The sequence below is a fragment of the Podarcis melisellensis genome (assembly GCF_964234715.1).
Source record: "Podarcis melisellensis genome assembly, chromosome: Z".
Taxonomy (NCBI): domain Eukaryota; kingdom Metazoa; phylum Chordata; class Lepidosauria; order Squamata; family Lacertidae; genus Podarcis; species Podarcis melisellensis.
Genome location: NC_138547.1, coordinates 20,156,201 through 20,172,385, shown reverse-complemented (window position 1 = coordinate 20,172,385; position 16,185 = coordinate 20,156,201). Strand labels below are relative to the sequence as shown.

Sequence of the window (16,185 nt, the reverse complement as noted above, 5' to 3'; positions counted from 1 at the left end):
TGAAGCAAAATTCTTAATCCAAGGTACTATTTCTGGGTTAGCGGAGTCTGTAACCTGAAGTGTCTGTAACCCGAGGTACCACTGTACTTTGGGAACTGTAGCTATGTGAAGGGATTAGGGGTCTCCTAACAACTCACAACTCACAAATGACAGTTCCCAGGATTCTTTGGGAGAAGCCATGTATGTTAACATGGTATAATAGTGCTTTAAACGTAAGGTGCAAATGGGGCCTTAATTGCATTCAGAAAAGGGAAGCTAAAATGATGAAGGTGATGGAGTGCCTCCCCTTGCAGCATTGGGGATATTTTAGTTTAGAGAAAATGATAGCAAGAAAGGAGATTCCAACTAAACATTAGAAAGGAACTTTACAATGGTAAGAGCATTCATTGGAGGTTTTAAAGAAGGGGCTGGATGGCCATCTGTCATAAATGCTTTAGCTGAGATTCCAGCATTGCATGCAGTTGGACTAGATGACCCTTGGGGTCCCTTCCAACTCTACAATTCTATGTTTCCATGACAGTGGAACAGGCTCCCTCACAAGGTGGTGGCTTCTTTCTCCTCGAAGGCTTTTAAGCATAAATTGTCAGGGATTATTCAGCTGGGATTCCTGCATTGAAGGGGATTTGAGTAGAAAGCTCATGGGATCCCTTCCAAGTCGTCATCGGCTTCTTCTTCTTCTTCTTCTTCTTCTTCTTCTTCTTCTTCTTCTATCACTCATAGCAAAGTAAGACTGTCTTCTATGAACACGGTCTTGACAGTGAGTCCATAAGTGACTGTGGAGGTCAATTCTGGATCCACATGTCTTTCCACAGTGGGACATAGGTTTCCGGGCAGAAGTTGATCATGTTGAGGGTTTGCCAAATGTGCCTTCCACTTAGAACATTTCTCCCTTTCGTCCTGAGTTCAAGCTTCTTCAAAGTCCATGACATCTTTGGTAAAGGCTGTTCTCCAATTGGAGCACTCGCAGGCCAGTGTTCCCCAATTGTTGGTATTTATATTACATTTTTTTGGATTTACTTTGAGAAAGTCTTTAAACATCTTTTGTTGACCACTAGCATTACGCTTTCCATGTTTAAGTTCGGAATAGAGTAGTTGCTTTGGAGGACGATAAGCAGGCATCCGAACAACATGACCAGTTCAACGAAGTTGATGTTGAAGAATGATTGCTTTGACACTGGTAATCTTTGCTTCTTCCAGTACACTGGCATTAGTTCACCTGTCTTCCCAAGTGATATATAATTTTTTTCAGAAACACTGTTGCTGGAAACTTTCAAGTAGCTGGAGATGGCATTTAGAAGTGGTCCATGTTTCACAAGCATACAGTAAAGTTGGTAGTGCAATAGCTTTGTCAACAAGCATTTTGGTTTTCCTGCAAATGTCCTGGTCCTCAAAATACTCTGCACTTCAGTTGAGAGAAGGCTGCACTCACAGAGCTCAGGCGATGCTGGATTTCAGCAGCAATGTCAGCCCTTGTGGAAAGGTAACTGCCCAGGTAGGAGAAGTGATTAACACTTTCCAATATTACACCATTGAGTTAGATTTGTGGCGCTATCTACAATCCTATAATCACAAATGCTGTGCAAAGTTACTGCATGCAGCATGAAAGGTGAGTGTGCAGAAGCCCTCCATGTGATGACTGAGAAACATATCAGACAGAACAGCACGGTCAAATCCTCAAATGCGAGTACTTTGGCTGGCGGACCAAGATGTGCCTCTTTGCTAAGTAATATCATAAAAATGTGGCAGATGACTTATTACTGCCAGCAGACAGTGCGCTTAGTAGATGTTCACATTAGGAGAAAATAATGTGATGGGTATTGGGTGGGTCCCCTCTGAACACCCCAGCCGGGTGCCTCTAATTTATGGCAGTACTTATGTTTCCAAATATATGGGATCTGAACTGCTGCCTGTTCCTCCCATCTTCGCGAATTGTAAAGCCACAGACTTTTCTTTCCCTTCAGCTTGAACAAACTTGCCATCTTGCTGTCACCTCTAAATAAGAAACAGCAACAACAGCATTCCAGGGATCCACACCAAAACCCCAATCATAGCCCCTCTGGAAGACCTGCCCAGCTCTGGAGCTGAGGGGTGCGCAGGGAAGCATAAAGCTTCACATCCTGGTCTTTGAGGTGAAAGCTCAGAGTGCAATCAATTTATGTTCACCTGAACAAAATAGGATGGGAGGAGGATAGCATAGGAAGTTGCCTTATATTGAGTCACGCCACTGGTCCATCTAGCCCAGTATTGCCTACTCTGACTGGCAGGAGCTCTCCAGGCTTTCCTTTCAGGCAGGGGTGATTCCCAACCCTACCTGGAGATGCTGTCAGGGATTGAACCTGAGACCGTCTGCTCCACATTTAATTCTCACAAAAATGTGAGGTAGTTCAGGCTGAGCAGCATTGTCTCCCAGGGGAGCTTCACGGCCATCTGGGGATCTAAGTCCTGGTCTCCCACGACCTAGTCTGATAATCCAGCCACCATACCACACTACAAGGAAAGTTCCATTCCTTTCCCTTATCAACCTATTTCTCCTTCAATAATTGAGTTTCTCTAACAAGATGTGCCCCCCCCCAAAAAAACAGGTTTGGAGGGGGAGCCATTTGGAGGTGGAAATCTGGCAGATAATAAAATTGCCGCTATCCTTCCTAACCCAGCACCGTTTTCTGGCGGTGGGCGGGTGGAATCAATGGAAAACTTTCTTTAAAGACAAGATGGGAAGTCCTCACCCTGAGCAGGCAAACACTAAGATTACTGTCTGCTAAAGAGTCTTAATAAGGAAATTAAATGTAGACTGGGCTGCTTAACCCAATGAAATCACAGAATCATAGAGGTAAAAAGGTAAAGGTAAAGGACCCCTGGACGGTTAAGTCCAGTCAAAGGTGACTATGGGGTATGACACTCATCTCATTTTTCAGGCTGAGAGAGCTAGCATTTGTCCACACACAGCTTTCTGGTCAGCATGACTAAAACAGTTCTGGAGCAGCAGGACACTATGATGAGTTCCAGAGCACACGGAAACACCATTTACCTTCCTGCTGCAACGGTACCTATTTATCTGTGCTTTCAAACTGCTGTTGTAGAGTTGGAAGGGGCCTCAATCTAGTGCAACCCCTGAAACGCATTAACCACAGCTCAAGAATCCCTGACAGGTGGCCATGTAGACTCTGTTTCAAAATCTCAAATGAAAGAGAGTCCATCACCTTCTGAGGGAGTCTTTTTCACTGTTGACAGCTTTCACCTTACGAAAGTTCTTCTTAATGTTTAGTTTAAATCTCCTTTCTTGGAATTTGAATCCATTGGTTCAGGACCTTCTCTCCAAAGCAGGAGAAAACAAACCTGCTCTCTCTCCCATGTTACAGCCCTTCAGATATTTGAAGATGGCTATCATGTCACCAGGGACGCAGGTGGCGCTGTGGGTTAAAGCCTCAGCGCCTAGGACTTGCCGATCGAAAGGTCGCCGGTTCGAATCCCTGCGGCGGGGTGCGCTCCCGCTGCTCGGTCCCAGCGCCTGCCAACCTAGCAGTTTGAAAGCACCTCCGGTTGCAAGTAGATAAATAGGGACCGCTTACCAGCGGGAAGGTAAACGGCGTTTCCGTGTGTGGCTCTGGCTCGCCAGAGCAGCGATGTCACGCTGGCCACGTGACCCGGAAGTGTCTCCGGACAGCGCTGGCCCCTGGCCTCTTAAGTGAGATGGGCGCACAACCCCAGAGTCTGTCAAGACTGGCCCGTACGGGCAGGGGTACCTTTACCTTTACCTTTATCATGTCACCTCTCCACCTTTTCTTCTCCAGGATAAACATCCCTAACTCCCTCGACCATTCCTCTTAGGGTTTGGTTTCCAGGCCCTTGATCATATTCTTCACCCTCCTCCTCTGCACACATCATAGCTTGCCAATATACTGTATATACTCGAGTATAAGCTGGTTCACCACACAACAAACCTGGTGGTGGCAGCAGCGGTGGAGGAAGAACAAGCAGTTCGAAAGGGCTGCTTTCGGGCTGCTTGTTCCTTCTGCTCCGCTGCTGACAGCAGCAAAGACGGAAGAGGAGGAAGGAGCAGCCCAAAAGGGCTCCTTTTGGGCCACTCGCCCCTCCACCGCCACCTCTGCTGCTTGCAAGAACAGGCATAGGAGCCGTGGTTGGGAGAAGCGCAGTGCAGCACAGCGCCTCTCCCAACTACGGCTCCTGTTCCTGCCCTTGTGAGAGGCGGGTGGTGGGACCAGTGGCAAGAAAGAGCTCCTTTCGGGCTGCTCGTCCCTCTGCCACTGCTGCCCACCTCACTCAAGTATAAGCCAAGGGGAGCTTTTCCAGCATAAAAAATGTGCTGAAAAAGTCGGCTTATACTTGAGTATATACGGTACTTCTTAAACTGTGGCACTGAGAAATGGACCCAGGACTGACCAAGGAAGAATAGAGTGAAACTATTATTTTCCCTTGATATCTGTTAATGCAGCATACAATAGCAATAGCCTTTTTTTTGCTGCATCACACCACTGACTCATGTTGTTCTTGTGGTCTCCTAAGACCCCTAGATCCCTTTTGTTGTCAAGTCAGGGGTACCCCATCCTATATCTGTGCGTTGGGAATGACATCTACAGCCATCGTCTGATTTGCGTTCAATCACACACATCACAAACACACAAAAAGATGAATTACCTTCAGCTGCCCTCTTGAAAAAGACTTTGCAGCTCCCGCAAGTGAGTGCTCCATAGTGGCACCCAGAAGCTTCATCCCCACAGATCAAGCATGTCTTCTGTGGTGGGAAGTAGTAGTCAATAGGAAGAACATGGTCTCTTGCAGACTCCAACCTTTGGAAGCAAAAAGGAGAAAAGGGGAAAACATCAGCAAATGTGGCAAATGCATAAGAACTACTGGATATTAAAGAATATTCCAGAAATGTTTATTAGTGTGAACCTGAAAGAGAAATATCTTAAGACAATATTCCACTGGTACTTAACTCCATGTATTATATTGTGTGTCATCCTTTTAGCAGCTGTGAGGTTCCATAAATTCTTATGCCAAAACTCAAGAAACAGATCCTTTCAGTTCTTCCATTTTTATGCAACAGAAAGTCTAGCTGCTACTAGAAACCAACTTAGCAATTCCTTCAAAGAGAATCATTTTACAGTATCATCCTATATATTTAATAGTACAAGTTGTGACAATGCCAGAATTGCATATTTAAGTATTTGTGATATTTCTGCAATCCCACCATAAATGGAAAAAAAATGTGCCATTATGGGAGCAACCCCTTCAACAAAGTTGGAAAGATTGAGAATTTATGTGTGAAATCTGAACTAGTGTACAATGCCATTTGTGTTAAACTTTCAAAGACCTTTCATGTATGTAAGTGGAGACAGACTTAAGCGGTTTATGTGACCCAACAGGGAGTCTTCAATACTAATGTTAAGGGCCTTTTCCTATGTACGGTAGTTTTAAGGCAGATTGTTAAAAGTACTTTCTGCTGGAATGGGTCACCCCTGTCCAGATGTTCAACATGCCTGTTCTCAAGCTATTGGGCAAAGCCAGGACCCATCAGAAATCTGGCTTTGCTTGGGCCTGGAAATCCTGGGAAATGAGAAATGCAGATTTGCTCAGGCACATTAATATGTCAGATCTCAATGGACATGCATCCCAGTTTCCTGTTTCTGCAAGTGGCTTTCCAGAAGATTCTGGTGTGTGAGCCCATTAATATATAACACCATGTGTTCTTAGGACAAGTATTTATTTGGGAGGTTCAAGTCCACAGTGGAAGTAATTTCATACTTAATGCTTGTTTAGACAAGCCTACCCAGATGCTTAGAAAGTTGAGGGTAATCTTAATCTGCTTTATTATTTTAACTTTTGTATGTTTAACAATATGGTTATGATTTTTCTCAGTTTTATTGTTTCATCTTTTCATAAACTGATTTGAGGTTCTGTACAATGAAGCAGTGTATAAATTTTATGGAATAAGCAAACAAACAAATGTCTGCATGAATAACTGTTAGCATCCTTTCTAACATTAATGGCCCTTTGTGTCTCTTCCAACTCTACATTCTATGATTTGCACTCTCCTGTCTAGGCTTATGCTGATCCTTGAAAATTGTGCTTGGATTAAACAGCAATTTGCTCTTCAAAAGCTGGTTGCTTCATATTGATCTTTCAATGAAAAAGTGGTGCTGTTCAGGGCTTGGCATTGAGGATTCTCAGTCTGCGCTATGTGGAACCCTATTAAAGGCAATTAAAAACAGTGATTTTGAACCCTTCTGAATGGGAAGAAGACAGAAACATTTCAAAGATAGCAGAAGCAAGGAAGTGGCAAACTCAGACATGGAGCAAATTGGGCAGAAAAGCATGAAAACACCCTCCTTAGATTCTGAAACACTTTCCAAGGTTCAGGGCCATTCTGCATTTCTTCCTCAAACATATATTTTTTTTTTACCAGATCCAGCTGCCAGTCTCTTATTGTGCTCTTAAACAACCTACAGCCCTGGGCTTTTGAACATGGTTCGTTATCAAGTGTTGGCCTGCACGTGTTCATCACAGATCTACCACCCTTGCTTTGGGAGAAGTCACAGTGTGGTCTAGTGGTTAGAGTGTCAGAACAGGACCTTGGGGAGAGCAGGTTTCAAACCTCTACTGGGCAATGAAGCTCATTGGGTGTGATCTTGAGTGCCAGTCACCACCTCTCAGCCTAAGCTACCTAGAATTGTAGAATCAGAGAATTGTAGAGACCTCATATGTCACCTAGTCCAACCCTATGAAATGCAGAAATCCCAGCTAATCAATAGTCAGGGAATCAACAACCAGATCAACACACTCATAGCTGATCTTACTTCACGCCCTCATTAAGTGTTTCTGCCTGATTGCAATGCACCCTTTGTTGCGGACTAAAGTAGACCTACCTCACTATACGCCAATTAAATAAATGACTGCAATTTACCACAGGATATTGGGGGAGGGAGTCTTGTGTGAGGGAAACTGCCATTCAGGGAGTCTCAGGCAGGAGTTAATCAAACAAGGAAAGTTTGATTTACCCCTCCCCTCCCCCACCCCCCAAAAAACCCAACTCCAAAGTTGGTGAAACAGGAAAAACATTGTTTCTGGTAGAACGCATTATTTAAACTAAATATAGGGACATCACAGGCTTAAACACAGTATGACAGTCACAGCTTCTCTCAAACTCCCTTTACTTAAAATCAGTTGTTACACTTCAGTTTCCGTTACTCCTTTCTAGGTCCTTATGCTTAGTTTGGGCAGATGCTTCAGATCAATGCTTTTAACACCATTTATTAATTTGGTCCACAAGCAAAGGGGCAATTTTCTTCACTTTTTTTTTTTAAGAAAACAATCCCACACCTGAGGTATTCTAATTAGTATAGCAGACCCAGGGGATCACCTCACCCCTTGTTATTGCTTTGGGAGTCTTCTTTACCTAGAAGAAATCTCCCCTCCTGACTGGAATGAGACCCAGGTAGTCTGATTCCCACAGAATTTGGCTCAGACTCAGCCCTTCAGTTAACTCCTGACTATATTCCCCAAAGACTCAACCCAGTCTTCCTATCTAAGCTGCGAGGCTCTTTCCCCTTGCTACAGATAGTCTCCTCAGTGTGGTTGTTTGGCTCAAATCAGAACCAGTTCTCTCTCAGGCAAACCTTATCCTAATCCTTACCTCCCAACTCAAATCAAGCCCTATCTCTATCCCTATCTAAAAACTCCCTCAGAAACGGTTCCTCCCCCCCCCCAGTGTTGGCTCCACCCCCCCCCCGGTTGTTTGGCTGTCTTGGTAGCCAATCAGAGAATTCTGAGGGACTGCACCACCAAGACTCTGGCCTGGCTCTGCTGTCTGGCACACACTTCAATGCCTCTTGCATGGATGGACGGAGGATACTGTGATAATGCATGTGTGTAGAAACTAGCCTGTTGTACAAAGGCCAAATTTGCATTTGAAACTAAAGCATTTTATAAATATTTATCATCAACAAATAAGTTTGATGTGCAAAGTTTAAGAAATGACTTGACTAAGTAATAGGAATCCTCACTATTACCTAGACAGTGGGAATATGTATTGGCTTCGATATCAGATGCATTGATGGATCTTAAACTAAGACTAAATCAACAGAAACTATTATTTAGCATTTATTGGACTCCCTTACATTTGTATAAAAAAGGACAATCTAATGTAGCTCTTTGTTGGAGATGTAAATGCTGGACTATATAAACAAGACACCACAGAAAAAAACAAATTAAGATTTTCAGAGGTGAATATGCTCTTGAACTATATACCCATCACATGTAAATTAACAATGGGACAACAAAAATGGATTCTATGCGCCCTGATGGTGGCCAAGAGACTGCTACTGATGAACTGGAAGAACAGAGACACAATTCCCCTTAATCACTTGGCAACATGACAACACTGGGAACATATAAACAGACAGCTTATAGACACAAACTTTATTTGGTTAAAAACAATGATACTTGGAATGAGTTTTGGTTACTGACAATTAAATGTGAGTTAGGATAATAAGAATATGCACATCTGTATATTAATGTAACAGTACAGTATTTTTTAATTTTTTTCATTCACACTCATTTTTTTCTCTCCTCACTCTACCTCTTTTATAAATAAAATAAAATTAATAATAATAATAATAATAATAATAATAATAATAATAATAATAATGCATTTGCTTCTTTTTGCCTCTGGCCCCACCCACCACTGGCATGTGGCCCCTGCAGGTTTCCTAGAATAGAATATGGCCCTCAAGCTAAAAGAGATTCCCCAACAAATCCACCTGATCCAGAGAAATGTGGTGCCCTCCATACCACAATCCACTGCCTTATAGTGAGATGGTACAGCAGAACACCTATAGAGGTGCCCATCAGCCCACCAAGCTCCCCTGCTTTTACCTAATGGGCTTCTGTTTGTTGAGCAACTGTTAAGAGGTAGGGGGGAAATGCCAGAGGGGGGAAATAAGAGGGGCTATTACAATATAACTTTAAAGCCTGGGTAGGCAAATTAAGGCCTGGGGGCCGAATCCAGCCCAATCACGTTCTCAATTCGGCCCACAGACGGTCTGGGAATCAGCGTGTTTTGACATGAGTAGAATGTGTCCTTTTATTTAAAATGCATCTCTGGGTTATTTGTGGGGCATAGGAATTCGTTCATATTATATTTTCAAAATAGAGTCTGGCCCCCCATAAGGTCTGAGGGACAGTGGACTGGCCCCCTGCTGAAAAAGTTTGCTAACCCCTGCTTTAAAGCAAGCTTTTTCAGGCACCCCTAGTGCCCCCAACCCTATAGAAAGACCATTCAGAAGAGCCTCCTGATTCAACACAGCAACCAAAAATTGCACATCTATTCCAAATTCAATCGAAACTTTTAAATTAGTTCAACAAAACTGATGAACTTGATCCAGTGACGCCAACTGCCTCACAGGGTTGTTGTGGGGCTTAAATGAGGACTAGAACCTGGGAGAGACAGGGGTTTATATCCCCCACTTAGCCATGAAGTTCCCTGGGTGTGACCACAGGGGCCTCTCAGCCTAAACTACCTTACAGGGTTGTTGTGGGGTTTACGCGAGGATGGAGAAAAGGCCACCTCAAGCTCATGGGAGAGAAAAAGTGGGGTATAAATGCACTTAATAATAAAACAACAATAATCCTTCCTGCAGTAAAACTGGAGTGTGGTTTTGGAACTGGGGAAAACTGGGATTTGGTCACTAAGCACACCAGCTGCAAAAAGAGACACCTGCCTGCCTCACAAAAAGCCAGAGTGGCAGTGTGGTTCTCAGAAAGGCTTCTTAGCCCAGAAACAGGACTTGTGAGTCTGCACCACTCCCAGCAAATTACTGCCAGCAAATTACTGACAACCCCTTGACAGTAAATGATGGTGTTTTACTCTGTTGCTCTTTGGACGCTCACCTTGCGGGTGCAACCTTAGCTCTGACAGCCGTTTCTTCTTTACACAGTCTATAAAAAAGCTGTTCTCAAACACTGTCTTTATTAACACAGAAGGAGCTGCACTACTTGGGTGCATATTGTTGTTCTGCAGTCAAAGGACACCAAAATCTCCCTTCCCCGACAATCTTGATTTATCAGGCTGCAAAAAATTAGTTCCCATTAGGTTTTACTTGGTAGATAGATTGCAAAGCCTAGAGGTGCACAAGATATGAAACATACAGGTGGTATTTACCGGTAACACCTGATAAACTGACCAAGATATACAAGACTGTATCAAGTAAATGCTGGAAATGCAAACAGTCTGAAGGGTCATTTTTTCATATGTGATGGACTTGCAAAAAAGCAACAGTCTTTTGAATTGAAGAATATAAAAAAATAGTTTAAAATAGTTATCCACCAAAGGCCTGAGACATTTCTTTTGGGAATAATAGGGCAGAGATTCCACAAAAGTTGGTTAAATTGTTTATGTATGCTACCACCACGGCCAGAATTCTGCATGTGCAGAAATGGAAAGAAGTTCCAACAAAAGAGGAGCAGAATTTGAAATTATTGGATTATGTGGAGATGGCGAAAGTGTTGGCAAAAATAGGAGACCAAAAGAAATGTTTGTGGAAGAGTGGAGACCCTTTTTGGATTATCTGAGAATATATTATAGTCAAAGGAAATCACAATCGGGACTTCAAATACAAGCAAAGGAATAAGAATGACAAAGGAATGTAATGTACAATAAATGTTATGGAAAGTTTTAATTTGGTTTTGAATAAATGTGCAATTCATTGTTACTGTTTTGATTTTTGATTTTTTCTTATGATCTTCCTTAGTGTGTCATCCTGCAAACCACTATTCTGAATGATGCTTTTTATAGGGTAGGGAGCACCGCAGATTAATTTATGGAACCAACAGGGCAGTGGCCGCAAAAACTTTAGGAGCCGCTGGGCACTTCTCAGATGTGTGGGTGAGAGCTGCCATCAGCCCCAGGAGATGTGGTCCAAAACATCTGGAGGGCACCAGGTTGGCATATGATAGTAAATGGTTCTCCAAATGGTAGTAGTGGGGCTTTCGTTTCCCCCACAAACTCTTAATTCACAGTCAGTGCTAGCAACCCAATCTCAACCAACCTAATTCCTTACAATTATAGTGTATGGGGATCTTCAAAACCCAATACATGTTTTCCCCCTATAAGTTGCCACCTGAACCTTTCAACTGCAGATGTAAAGCTTGAACCTGCTACCTTCTTTTCCACCCCTAAACTATAGCTCCTCAAGACAGTCACAGGTCACTGTGGATGAGCAGAACAGAAATGGGAAAGAACAGAGAACATAAGAAGAGCATGCTGAATCAGGCCAATGGCTGACCTAGTTCAGCATCCTGCTCTCACAGTGGACAGAAAAGTGCCTGTGGGAAACCCCCAAGCAGGATTCCAGAAAAAGAGCCCTTTCCTGTCCTGCAGTCACCAGTAACTGATATCTAGGAGCATTGCTGTCTCCAACCATGGAAGAAGAGAATAGGTATCATGGTTAGTAGCCATCAACCTCCATGAATTTGCCTGACCCTGTTTTAAAGCCATACAAGTTGTTTTCCTGTCAGGAAATCATTGTTTAATGTTTGGATAAGATATAAAGACCTATTGGAAAATAAAACCCCAAGGTGGTTGTCCCCAATGGAAGCGAAAGCTCAGAAAAAGCTCAATATGGAGGCCAAATGGCTGAAATACTGGGAAATTTTGGAACAAGAAGGAGATAGGTTGAAACTGCAGAGTTTTGAGAAATTAAAAAACAAAGTGAGAGATTGGCTTCATTATTACCAGATAATGGAGGCATATAATTTGGACAAGAAAGTTGGCTTCTAGGTGGAAAAATCAAAATTAGAAACAGAGCTGTTAGAACCCAAAACTAAGATTTTGTAAAAGATGTATAACTTGCTGTTGAAATGGAATACTCAGGATGAAACGGTGAAATCTGCTATGATTAAATGGGCACAAGATGTTGGACATAATATTATGTTTGCTGACTGGGAACAGTTATGGACCACAGGTATTAAGTTTATGGCATGCAATGCCTTAAGAGAGAATATAATGAAAATGATTTACAGGTGGTACATGACCCCAGTCAAGCTTGCAAAAATTTATCATTTGCCCGATAATAAATGTTGGAAATGCAAAGAAAATGAAGGTATATTCTTTCACCTTTGGTGGACGTGCCCAAGGATTAAGGCTTTCTGGGAAATGATTTATAATGAAATGAAAAAGGTATTTAAATATACCTTCCTGAAGAAACCAGAGGCCTTTCTCCTGGGCATGGTCGGCCAATCGGTGTCAAAGAAGGATAGAACTTTCTTTATGTATGCTACAACGGCAGCAAGAATACTCATTGCAAAGTACTGGAAGACACAGGATTTACCCACTCTGGAAGAATGGCAGACGAAGGTGATGGACTATATGGGGTTGGCAGAAATGACTGGCAGAATCCGAGACCAGGTAGAAGAGTCGGCGGAAGAAGATTGGAAGAAATTTAAAGACTATCTACGGAAATATTACAAAATTAATGAATGTTAGAATGATGTCGGATAGAAATTAAGTGGTTTCCAGCTGTAATGCTTTAAGAGAATATGGGAAAAAAATTTTTAGAAATAGGTTAAAATTTATTAATAAGGATTTGCTGAACTAATAATTTGAATTGGAATACAAAAAAGGGAGGCATGAGGAGGTCTGGGAAACAAGTTAATGAAAAATAAGTAATGGAAACTTTATGTGTTTTTTAATTATTTTTATTTTTGTATTTTTGTTATTATTTTTGTTTTTTTTCCTTTTTGATTTTTATTGTATTATTATTGAAAACCTTAATAAATATTCTTGGAAAAAAATAAAGCCATACAAGTTGTTGTCCATCACTGCCTCCTGTAGGAGTGGGTTCCACAGATTAACTCTTTGCTGCATGAATAAGTCCTTACTTTTATCTGTCCTGAATTTTCCAACATTCAGCTTCATGAGATGCCCGTCTGTTCTAGTGTTATGAAAGTGAGAAGGAGCCTTCTTTCTATCCACTTTCTCCATGCCATACATAAGTTTATAAACTTCTATTGTGTTGCCTCTTACTTGCCTTATCTAAAGAGTCATAAAGGCTGCAACCTTTCTTCAAGGGAAGTTTGTACATGCATGGGCATGCTCTTGCATTCATTTCATTAAAACTCCCTTACTCTGTGTGCTTAGATGGCTAGGAATTATGTATTATGCAATATATTCTTAATGCCGCAGGCATGTTCACAATGATGAGGTAAAAAGTGTTTGCTAACCCCAACTGTGATATTAAACCTCTGGTTGGAAGTAAACTGGCACTGAGATCCAGGAGTAATAACACCAAGCAAGCCAAATTTATGTTCACACAGAAATAGAGTATGTTTCATGTGGTGAAAGTCTGGGTGTTTGTTTCATGATGCCACCGCCCTCAAAGATATAAGGCGAAATCTGCTTCCCACAGATGTTTAGTTAGTGGAATAGAATTCCAACCCCGCTTTAGTACTCGTGAATGCACAAACTGGATCGCTTGATATGAATTACAGGGTAACATGGGATGATTAGACTACCATAAACGGCGATCTCACTGCACAAATAAAAATCTGAGGTTCCACAGGGCTTGCCGATCAGATGGTCGGCGGTTCGAATCCCTGCAACGGGGTGAGCTCCTGTTGTTCAGTCCCTGCTCCTGCCCACCTAGCAGTTCGAAAGCATGAAGTGCAAGTAGATAAATAGGTACCACTCTGGCGGAAAGGGAAATGGTGTTTCTGTGAGCTGCTCTGGTTCGCCAGAAGCGGCTTAGTCATGCTGGCCATATGACCCGGAAGCCGGCTCCCTTGGCCAGTAAAGTGAGATGAGCACTGCAACCCCAGAGTCGTCTGCAACTGGACCTAACGGTCAGGGGTCCCTTTACCTTAACCCAAAGTAAGTGGTTGTGGAAAGCATAGCCAAAGGTTTCCTCTGCAGCCTGGCTTTGGAGAGAGTGAATCACACTCTCTTGCTCCCATGATGTCACCCTGTAATGCATCACTGCACTGAGGAAGGACATCCCCAAACGGTGTTGTGGGGACATATTCGTGTGCTGTGTATGTCTATTCAGAAATAACCTCCACTGTGTTCAACCAGGGCTTACTCCCAATCAAAGCATAGCTGTGATTGTAGCCTAACTTAATTAACCGAACCAATAAACAACAGGAGGCTTCTGTAAACTCAAGTCAATCACTGAAGAGATCAGTTGCAAACACCCTTTTGTTGCATAAGAGGTGAAGTCAGTGATTATGCAGCAACTGCAGGTATTCCTAGAAGAGAATGACTTATTTGGATCAGAGTTTTCCAAACTGTGTGTTGCGACACATTGAGTGTAGGTGAGTCATGTACATGCTTTTAGTTTAACCTCCGGCTGCCTAAAAATATGTAGTGAAGGCTCCCTGGGGAGACCATTCTGCAAACAGGGAGCCACCATCGAAAAGGCCCCATTCTTTTGTTGCTGCCCTGCAGATCTCTCACAGAAGAGGCACGCGAAGAAGGACCTCAGATGATGATTGCAGGGTCTGGGTTGGTTCAAATGGGGAGAGGCGGTCCTTGAGGTACTTTGGTCTTGAGCCATTTTAAGGCTTTATAAGCACTAAATGGCAGCCAGAGCAGTTGGGCCAGGATTGGCATTACTTGCTCAAACCAAGTTTTATGTTTATTTATTGTCATAAAGCACTGTGAGATAACTTCACCATAGATATATATAGTATATAGATATTTTTAGGGGGGGGAACCTAAAGAAGAGAAAATAACTTCTCATCTCTTAACAGCAGCCACGGGCTATACTGCCAAATATTGGAAGACCTTTAATATTAATAAGTTGAATTGTTGGTACTCTGGAGTTTGGCAAATTGCCCTTGAAAAGATGTAGCGTAAACTAATAGTACCTAAAAACAGAGCTCAAGTGACAGTGTGTGTGTGTGTGTGTGTGTGTGTGTGTGTGTATAAAAGGCATGATTTTATTTCTTATACAACTACTGAGGCACATGGTCACTCAGTGCTACCAGTATATAGAATCATAGAATTGTGGAGTTGGAAGGGAATTCCAAGGGTCAGCTAGTTCTAGTCCAACCCCCTGCTGTGCAAGAAGCACAGCTAATGTAATGCCTAAAGTCTATGCCATCGGTTTATGCAAATGTCTGGCTCGTTTAAGACTATGTAGAACCTTTTTTCTCAGTAATGATGGAAGTCACAGGTGCATAATACTTTGTACTTTATTATCCCTTTTGAGCTTCACTGTGCCTTTGTGGATCCGACCCATGATGCTTTATGGTTTAAATTTCTGATTCTCTGTTTTCTTTCTTTTTGCTGTGCTTGAACATTTTGTTGCTGTTGTTAACAAATTAAGGAAAGGAATCTGCAGAGATGAGGAGTGCTTCCTACCAAACACCACATTTTGAAGTTGGGCCAACCTGGAAAGGTGCTCGACCTCTCAGGACTCTGCTTGTAAAATAAATATAATCTTACAAATGTCTCAGTTTGTTCCGCAGTGCAGCCTCTTGGCACCCATGCTAACAGCGCAAGACTTGCCTTGCAGCGGGTGTTGGAAACCCACGCTACGCCACTGTCTGGATGGAATTCAAGCATGACATATAGGGAGGCAGGGAACCTGTCTCTTCAAGCAAACAATGTGCCATCAGCCCAGACACAGAAAAGATTTTTTTTTTTAGCCCAAAAGTACTCCCTTTTAAACACTCCTTAAAGGAAGAAAAGGAAAGCATGTTTAAGCTGGCCATTCTTGTTTCAAAGGAAAAGCAGCCCAATCTACTTTTCTGTCACAACTCCCCTTCCCCACCACAATTTGCTCTTGAATTCGCTGTTAGTAAACCCTGGGACACCGGGGGGGGGGGGGGGGGGAGACAACTGTAGCCAAGATTTCCAGAAGGGAAATTGGTATGACACCCTGGGGAAATACGTGTGTTGGGGGCGGGGCGCTATGCAGCTGTTTCTCTTTCAAAATAAAAATGGCCAGAGAAAGTACACTTAAAACAACAACCGCCAGTGTTTGACTTTAACATACAGCTTTTAATTATTGATTCAGCATTTTGCATATCCTGCCTCTGGCCTTAATTTCTAAGGCAACTCTCAAATGCACAGGAAAAAACCACAGGATGTAGTAAAGCTGGGGCGTGATTTAAAGCAGGGGGAGTGGGGTGATTAACCCTTTATCCACTGGCAGCTTTTCAACTGAA

The 16,185-nt window shown here is 42.7% G+C and overlaps 1 protein-coding gene across 2 annotated transcripts in view; it reads right to left on the bottom strand.

Moving 5' to 3' along the window:
• The window catches only part of AR (androgen receptor), a 221,305-nt gene that overhangs the window by 117,122 nt on the left and 87,998 nt on the right, over positions 1 to 16,185 (bottom strand). For both annotated transcript variants that reach the window (XM_081897808.1, XM_081897809.1), the window contains exon 2: positions 4,657 to 4,808. In XM_081897808.1, coding sequence (XP_081753934.1) covers positions 4,657 to 4,808 — 152 coding nt within the window. The remainder of the gene's footprint in view (positions 1 to 4,656; positions 4,809 to 16,185) is intronic.